The following is a 9,732-nucleotide window of genomic DNA, read 5'->3' as shown; positions in this document are numbered from 1 at the left end:
AATTTATAAACTCATTTCACTTACGACCCTTACAGATGTCAGACAAAGGAGACATTCATCTCATCAGCCTGGGTAAGATTCAAGCCCTGGTCCTGAAAGTGAAAGGACAGCACTTCATCGCCCAAGTCTAGGGAGAGTAACTTTTGCTCAAAACAGAACCATTTTCACAGAATCACAGAATCACACAGACCCCACAGTGCAGATAGAGGCCATTTCGGCCCATCGAGCCTGCACCGACACATATCCCACCCGATCCCCGTAACCCCTACACCAACACATATCCCACCCTATCCCCGTAACCCCACGTATTTAATCCCCCTAACACTAAGGGTCAATTTATCATAGCCAATCAACCTAACCCGCACATCTTATGCAGAAAAGTATCTATTTACAAAACTCTTTATGGATTTAAAAAAATCATCAATCTTCTGAGCTTCAGTGAGGTACGCAACATCTATTCTCCTCCCCTAGCATGCCACTCTGCGACATAATTTAAAAGAATCATTCTTGTGCATCCAGAGTGGATAACGGGAAACAATGGGGGCGCCTTGCGTCCGGTCTGGCCTGAGAGCAGATCCAAGCTGCAGAACCCCAGGAAACCACATCATCAGCTGTGCATGCTGCAATTAAGATTCATGTGAGTTGACCTTTATTCTCTATAAATTGAAGGACACCCTTGTACAAAAAGCAAGATGATGTGATTGCATCTTCTAGCTACTTGCAAAGGGACTGAGAGTGATTGTGTTCGGACTGGCATTAGACTGTTCCTCTTTACTAGATGGAAGATGATGTATGGTGATGAGAAGCCTGAAAGTGGGGGGTGGGGAGGGTGAAAGAAAAATAGAAAATATATAAACTGGATTGTGCTTGGTGCAGTTAAACTTGACAATACTAACTAAGGCCAACCTTCATAGCAATAGACTTAAAGGGGTGAATTTTAACCCCATAAAATTAAAAAAATCTCAAACCTGACCCCAACCCGCATCCAGCCCACCCACTTCTGGGTTTAACGGAGGTGGGTTGGCAATTTAAATATTTTAATGAGGCTGGCAGCCTCAGATTTAACCTTGGCTGGCCGGGTTTCCCAGGCCTCCGGAAACCCGGCAGCTCAAGTGAGGTGAGGACAGCTTCGGGGAGAAGGTAAGTGCCTTTGCAGCACTGTTTGTGGGCCAAGTGTGCCTCCCCCAGCCCCCCCCCAAGCTTAACTTCCCTTTGAATGGGCCAACCCATAGCAGCTGCAGGCTCCTTACCTGCGGCTGCGGCCTGCTCCGGAGTGCTCCCCGCCCGACTGAAAGCCAAGCCTGTCAATCAGGCTGACTTCCAGGCGGGGATCCTGTTAAAAAAAAAAGTCGCACGCTTTGGCGTTAAAACAAGACGACAAAACAGCAACATTTTTCAAACCAGCAAGCCAATGTTCAATTTATACCATATTTTTCAACAATAATTTCCTTTTTTGCATTAGCTCTGTAAGAATGTGGAAGATTGATAACCTTGTAAGGATAATTATATTTTATGCTTTTTAAAATGTATGTATTTTTCTCTACTGATTTACTCTTTTTAGATCCTCAACGGTCACCACTTGCCAATATCTTTTTCCGTCAGCCGTTAGGGTGCGATACTATGAGCTGAGGACATCTTCAGAGTTCTCATCAATATAACTCAGTGACTGCCAAACAGGATGTCTGTTTTTGATGGGCGGGCCTAGTCCTGACAGCATTCCGTCTATCCAGCATTGTGGCAGAGAATTAAGAAATGCCATTTCAATGTCAGCTGGTGCTCAGAGTTAGCAGTCACACCTATCAGTTAGACGGCTGAGAGTTCAAGCCCCACTCCAGAGAGTTGAGCACATAATCTAGGCAGACACTTCAATTCAGTACTGAGGAAGTGCTGTACTATCTCAGACGCTGTCTTTCGGATGAGATGTTAAACTGCTCTCTCAGGTGGACATAAAAGATCCCATGAAACTATTTGAAGAAGAGCAGCAGAGATCTCCCAATACTTTGGGACATCCGGAGGTTGTGAAAGGTGCTGTATAAATACAAGTCCTTTTAATGCCAAGAACTCTGTGTTGGAAGTATAAAGTTCTACCATTATAATTATCAGGCTGTTATTATGCTTTATACTTTAAACTATATAATTTGAATGCCTAATTCATATCTTAAAGTTCAGTTATGGGTTTTGGTCTGTTCTGCTAAAAGTCTATGGGGTGAAATTCAACTTCGATGGAGGCGCAAAATGGATAGTAGTGAAGTGGCTGCCCTTTATATAACTCTCCTGATTTTGGATTCCATTGAAATCAATAAAAATCACAATTGGGCAGGGTGTATAACAGGCGGCTGATTTGAGAATGCCCGTTTTACACACCCACCAAACTTCAATTTCATCTCCAATGCTTTGAAGCAGGGATTATCAAATAAAGTGGACCAGGATGGCCCAACTACTTAAGTATAGAGCATTAGACTCCCAGTTTGCTCAATAATTGAATTCTGTAACTATAATGGACTTCTCTCATTCTCACTTATGAGTTTAGTCAGATTTCATTAAACAATCGATTGGAGTATGAGGTATTACATTTGGAAGGGGGGGGGAAAATGGGATAAGAATAAATTGAGATGGGTGCCCACGTAATGCTACTTCAGTGGTACTAGTCGATCACAAAACAAAGTTGACCGTGTCCAAACTGTCTCTGCTGGAAAAGGCTTGATTAAAAAAAAACTTGAGGATAAATTGTCTCTAGCTTTCTCCATAGGCCATGTACCAACACCAATCAAGAAAGCAAGGAGGTTATCTGCACCCAGGCTTCCGTAACACTGCTCTGAGCTGATTGCCAGGAGGTGCAGGACAGCACTTTATGGTGTGGGCTAATTCACCTTGCATCCTACTACAGCCACGGTGCTGCACCACCTTGTTGCCCAGTATCTATGGTATACTTTCTATAAAGCTTCTACCAAACTATCAAAATCAAATAAAAAAAATTTCTAAGGCAGATATTTTCAATTAACAGCACTTTTGTAACATTTTGAAGGAAAGCTTCAGTTTGATAAAGTTATGTACAATAATTTTATACACAAGTATAAAAAACACAAAGAAGTACCCAAGTCAAGAGTAGAAACTGATGCCAACACTACACCATTAAAATGAGCTAATAAGCTGCAAATATTATGGATCAAGACATCTACAGATGGCTGTAATGTTTGCTTGAGTGTGGAAAAGAGTTATCTTCAATAAACTGGGCACATTAAGTAACTGATGTTAAAATAAAATTGTAAACATTTTACAAAAAGTGTTTTTCACAAAGTAGTTCTGGCCCTCCACCATTTTGTCTCAGTTTTTACTAAGGGTTCTGCAGCTGTGCATTTCCTCTCCTCTTCAACCTCCCCGCTCCCTGAACAGCCTGTTTTCCCCATAGCATGTTGTATAGGGACAAACATAATAGTGTCACTTATTACAATTTTGCTCCACAACCTGAACTCGGCAGGCAAGCCAGCCAAATCGAGGATGTGCTGTACTAAAAAAATTCAAATTTAATTAAAAGAAAAAACAATTTTAAAACACAATGTCCTCAATAAAGGATGTAAATTATTTCATTTTGAAATAAAACACCGCATTTAACTTTTCAGCTATGGTCATTACATCAATTTACTCAAACAATGTTCTCTGGCTCAAAATTATTTTCTTCTTCATTTTTCTGTAGGGCTTTAGACTATCATTTTTTTAAGTTTGGAATACAGCTACCAGAGACAGCTGAAAGGAATAGTCTCTTTAACTGATGTGTTTATGTTTAGCATGATGCCTCCTCTGCAAATCTGAAGCTTCTGTTCCAGTTTTATGACATTAAATATTAAGAGCCTAAAATTAATAACGAGGGTTGACAGCTCATCTCTAGTGTCACGGAGGGGTTCTTCCTTTGTCTAGGAGTCCAACAGTGCACATGCTCAGTTGCAGGGTGTTTCTGTTGTCAGGGCCTCCTGTCCCTAGATGTCATGGTGGATGAATAAATTGCTCCCGTGCCATCGTCACATGAGTCTGAAGAATCGCTTTCCAAATGGGCCATGTAGCGCACTGGCCCTGGCTGGTACTCCTTAATCAATGTCGTATCAGAAAATCTGGACTGGAACGCAAGCTGAAAAAATGAATATGTCATGCACTGCAATAAAGGAATGATTTCAGGGACATGCTTGATAGAGCTTTATGTCTTTTCTACACTAAAAGGTAATGTGTGAAAATTTAATAAAATCCTTTTATAATAAAAATACATTATTATAGTAAACAATGCACAGAATGACAGTTCATGCAACAATTAACCCTTTTAACTGTTCTAAGAATATTAGGAATTTTTATTATTTGGAAGAAAAATTGGAAGGGCACTTCTGACCTGGCAAATACGGAAAGGGTTAAGCATCTATGCAGTGGAGTCGTATTATCATTCCCAATATACAAGTCACATTACTGCTGTTGAAAGACCGTACCAAAATAAAATGATGAAAGATAGAAACACAACTAGAGGAAAATAACCAGAAAATATTTAATAAAAGCAGATTTACTACAAAAATGCACTAATATGAAAAAAAGAAGATTGTTGAAATGTTGAAATACAGAGACAAAGAAACTAAAGGAATACTTTCAGGGTCAGGGTTAATAACAGACTAATTAATTGATGGACAAGGCATCAAAGCTACACTATTCATGAAAAGCTTTAGATGTATTTCCATATTGAAATTTAACTTAGTTTTAGTTGAAATACTTTAATCTGATCATCAGCCTGATGGGATACTGTTAAGTACTGTGTTGACGTGTGTTTTTTTGTTACATTATTATTAACTGGCACAACAACAGGGTGCAGCTGGAGACAACTGCAATAAGCACAGATATCTCAAGGCTTTGACCCTGGTGCTGACTAGAAGCACAGAAATCATACTGATCTACCAAAAGGCAAGTCACAGATTTCCTGTAGCTTAAAGCATGCTTCAACAATCCAGGTTCAGTGAGCGATGATAAACTTTGCTTTTGAATTTCTGTATACAAAGTATAGAGGTTCAGCTGATGATACTGTTTGGAGAAGAGTTACAGGAACAGGAAACACAATCTGTGCAAATGTGCTGCTAATATTCTATTTGGAGTTTTTTTCACTTTTGCAAAGTAGCAGCTCTGTTCCTGGCATAATCATGGAGTCTTGGGTAAGCAATAGCAACTATTGTGCTGTTCCGGTCTTAACTTTGTACAGGACCAACAGCCTGGCCACAACCCTCCAAAGCTGGAAAGGGCAAACTTTGACGTGAATGAGCTTTCTTTATCAAGTCTGCTGGTCTGCATGGCTTTGGACTAGATTAAGTCCAGGAACAAGAGGTGGGCTTTCTCTGGGGACTGCTAAACAGGGCTACAATATTCCATTGTTGGACAGACTAAACAGTATTCAGATCACTATATGTAAGTAACAAGTGGAAAAAAAGTATTAAACATATATACACTTTGCCAAAACCAAGTTGTCCGATTCTAAATTTCTAAAGATGTTGGATCGAAAATCTGCAGCCCTTTAGGTGCACTCTGGAGGGACTGTGGTAAAACGCCAGAAATTGGGCCGGGACCCGGGTATGCTGGGTCCCAGCCTTAAGTCAGGATTTCTGTGAGGCCTTGTGAGGGGCCGAACCTCTGCCTAACCTTTATGAAACCACTGGCATAGTAGAGGGTGGGGCTTTTGACTCAACAGTGGATGTTCCCATGTTCCTGACTCTGAGGTACCAGGTGTTTCTTTGACGGCAGTGAGGCCAGGAGTAAAAGGCTGCCAAAGGGCACATGTAGCCACAACCTGAGGAACAGGCCAAGATCTATTATGAAAATGCAGCCCTCTTACAAAGGGTGTCACGGAGGGAAATCTATAATTCTTTCCAGGCCGGACAGCCTGATGCCCCCCTCATGGCCAACGTTGTTCCACAATTTATGGCCTCTTTGGTGGCTAGGCGTGATGGCCCTTGCCCACCAATGGCAGTTAAATTAAGGGACCTCTGTGAATTTTGGCGGGAGTCAGCAATGGAGGACCCAGCCAGGCACAACACAAGCACTTACGATCCCATTCAACATTTGGGGGTAACATTTCTGAGGCAGTTCTCTCACTTCTGCAGAAACCCTGGAGAAATGGCGTAAATGGACATTTAAGCCATATCTCTGGGGTATCAGTTGATGTTACAGTGGATGAGCCCCGCACAAATTCTACCCCTTGAATTTTTCTAGTTTGTAACTTTACAATTTTAATACTTTAAACAAATTCAGCTAATACTGTATAGCTGTAGAGCAATACTCCAGGAAAATAACTTATGTATGAATATTCTTTCAAAAATAGACACCTGTGTTTTTATAAAAGATATTTAGCAATTTAGAAATGAAAAGCCCCTAGCTCATAATGGCTGGCTGCCTCACCGGGGCGATCAGCTTTATGCTATTTTGAAGATTGGGTGCTAAAACCTCTCTGTTCCATTAAAAGCTGAAATGCTTCATTGCTTTTGGTGTTGCAGCTGGGGATGAGGTGGCGGGACAGCAGCCAATCAGAAGTGCGGCAGTGTGAGAATCACACCCACCCAACTAGTAGAATCGCACCCACCCTCGAGCATTTGTGCAGTCAGCCTAATTTTAATACTGCGGCTGAGCTCCTGTGACTCACCCACTGGTGGGCAGGAAACTACATGCTGCCTCAGGTTTTAAAGTCCTGCAGCTAATTAAAGGGACAGGCCTGCTGATTTCTCAAGTTTGGAACTCAGGAAGCTTGTGGCAAAAAAAATGCAATGTCTGGAAGAATTGCAGGAGCTTCTCCAGAAGAAAGTAAGGCGGGAAGGGAACCATATTTTTAAAACACCAATAGGAGTCGTTACTGATCAGTAAATGTTACCTGTAGCGATGTTAAGTTCAACTGGCCCCATGTCTCCCTGTCAAATCCAAACACAATGGCATTGGCCAGTCCATGCAGTGGTGCAGTAATAACATGCAGAAGTGTCAGGACAAAAACAGGATGGCTGGGATCAAATGCATTGTGCAGCCTAATACAGGAAGACAGAACAGAAAGCAATGAACAAATGCAGTTTCCTTTTAACAAAATTTAACCAGAAACACTCAAGTACATTTCCTTGACAAATTACATCTGTATCTTATATCAGAAAGATTCTAATGTACATTATACTGTGGCAGAGAATTACAGAAGCCAAACACAAAATTAGGGGAGATCTTCCTGGACCTGTGCCCTGGCACACTGCCTGGGTGCAGCAAATATTGGAAAATTGGACAGGCTTCTTTACACGCGTGCACTCCGACTCACCCAATTTTCTGATACTCATTGTGGCTGGGGATCTAATGCGTCTGAATGCAGATGCAGGAAAATCTCCCCATTATCTCTTAATTCACTTTCCTTGAACGAACAAAAATATGTAGCTGAGAACACCCGTCTATAAAGACCACTTCGAGAACTGAACTCTGATGGTCCTTATTAGCAGGTGGTCTCCTAAAGTAGGCACATTTAAGAATTGTTGTGAGATGGAGTCTTGTGCACATGGATTAGAGAATAACTTAATGGATAATGACTCCATGATGACACACCTGGTGATGGAAATTTGGAACCAAGTATGGATAACCAACACGGGAAGGTCTGCAGTATTCCAGGGCACTGCTGATGCTTGACCAGCCATCTTAAATTCACTAATGAAAGCTGGAGGGGTTGATTATCCACTGGGGTCTGGAATTCTTTTCACTCTGCTTCAGATCACCCTGCAGACCATAGTGCTAATGGGTAGGGTGCTCCTAGCTGAATAAGCAGCGGGAAGCTGACCAGTAATCTGTTCTGATTAGATACATGGATTTAGCTGGTTAAACTCCAGCATTGCCCATATGCACACTTGGGATCCCTAAGTCTTGGCTCTGCCAATGTGCACCTAAGCTATCGGACTTACATAAGTGGGAAAACAGAAACTATTAGGTAGGTGTAAATTTCACAGTATCTTGAATTGGAGACCCTTAAACATGGTATGTAATGTATTTCTGCGCATGTCATGACACCCAGGTGACCAAATAAATAAATGAGGACATTAACAGGACAACAAGTATATGAAAGGAAAATAGTTCAGTTAAAAAGTGGTAATACATTATTGTAATTACCACAAGTATTACATTAATCTGATTTAGCTATATACTGTATAGCTGAAATATTAAATACATTCTGCCTACCAAATATTTATTGGTTTTCATGTTTACTTTTGTATTGCAAATTAAATGCAGAGAATTCACAGGGCTCTCAAAGCAAACATACAGACAGCCTAACCTCAAGGCCAGTGGAGCTCATAGGACTATACGTCATTTAGTCTTGATAAGTTGATGTGGTGAATCATAGACTGTATGAAGGTACCAGGGGAACAGACATTGCCAGAAGGAAACAAAGTTTTATATATTCTTAGGAACAATCAGAAGAAGCAGAACCATGAGTTAGTCCCGGATATTATTTTCAAAATTAAATTCATTTGCCCAAATTAAATGCTCAACACATTTTAATTTGTTTTAGAACAAAAGATGTAACAGCTGTACATAAAAGTTCATTTAAAGTAAAATATGGCAATATTGTAAAATACTGCCAGAACAAAACTGTACAAGGAGTGTTAGAATGCAGAATTATGACCACAGTCCTCCATTCACTGAGTTGCCAATCTCAGTTGTAGCCTCATAGGGAGGTGCCAAGCAGAGGCTAGGTACTTTTCCATAGGGAGATAAGGAAAATTGGAGGTCCGTCACCTTGGGTCACTCTCATGCATCTCCCAACAGATATGGTATTTGTGCTGGATGAGACACAGGTCGAAACTGCTAACTCACCTTTTTGGACAGGGATTGTGCATGTTGCAGATAAATCCAATTCGGGCAGGGGGAAGGAAACATTTTTTTGAGAATATGTCACACTATAATATTTTTCCTCCCATTGCAATCCCTGTAGGCTTTACACCTCATACAGGCAAGGGGGGCAGACAAGTGGCCTGCTTCTTGGTATCTATGTCAATCTTGAGTTGGCTGGTAGAAGACAAGCAAGAGTATCCCAATGATAGTGCTCCCTCTCAATTATCCCCTGTCCGCACTGAAGGAGATGTTTGGCTTATGCTTGGCAGCTCCCCACAGCAGAATTGCTGAGATTTGGAATTCAGCAGAGAAATTGAACTCAAGCCCCATCAATTTGCAATACTGTGGTTTGTGTGCCCACATATTATACCACCATGCCAAAGAGGAGGAGGTAGTTTCAGTTTCCCAAAAAAGAAAATTATTGGCAGACAGTATAGTGGGTGGCATGGGAGCTCCAGTATTGTGTTTCATGGAACATTAGGACACACGATCTGCCAAACCGTAATTTAATATGGTTAACAATTTCTTTAAATTTACAGTTTTGGTAAATTTTGTGTCCATCAAGCTTTGAGAGGTTAGTGCTTAGAATGAAACACTTTTGCCATCTTGGTATTCCAGAGCTTGGATTTGCATATTAATTATGTAAAAAACATTCTGGAGCCTAACACCTGCAAAGTTTAGAAATCCAAATCAACTCCTTGTCACCTTGATCTAAGGCTGGAATCATTTTGAATTTCTGAATAGTAAACTGTGAGCAGGCTCCACTCCTGAATCACACAAATATCCGATGTTACAGAATTCTCATTGATCAGCTGAGGGGGTTTCAAATAAAAGTATCAATTTATGTAAATAGTTGTGAAAAAGGGCGTGTAA

The 9,732-nt window shown here is 41.0% G+C and overlaps 1 protein-coding gene across 2 annotated transcripts in view; it reads right to left on the bottom strand.

The window, feature by feature from the left end:
- Positions 1–298: 298 nt before the first annotated feature.
- The window catches only part of LOC147107543 (uncharacterized), a 287,647-nt gene continuing 278,213 nt past the window's right edge, over positions 299–9,732 (bottom strand). For both annotated transcript variants that reach the window (XM_086006636.1, XM_086006635.1), the window contains exons 12-13: positions 6,881–7,028; positions 299–4,123 (exon numbers count right to left, since the gene is read on the bottom strand). In XM_086006636.1, the coding sequence (XP_085862762.1) occupies positions 3,959–4,123; positions 6,881–7,028 (313 nt within the window). In that variant the 3' untranslated portion in view covers positions 299–3,958. The remainder of the gene's footprint in view (positions 4,124–6,880; positions 7,029–9,732) is intronic.

The sequence above is a fragment of the Somniosus microcephalus genome, chromosome 14 (genome assembly GCF_052327205.1).
Source record: "Somniosus microcephalus isolate GS21.2 chromosome 14, FLI_Smic_1.0, whole genome shotgun sequence".
In the NCBI taxonomy this organism is placed as follows: Eukaryota; Metazoa; Chordata; class Chondrichthyes; order Squaliformes; family Somniosidae; genus Somniosus; species Somniosus microcephalus.
The sequence above is the reverse complement of the archived record's forward strand: the minus strand, read 5'-3'. Positions and strand labels throughout refer to the sequence as shown.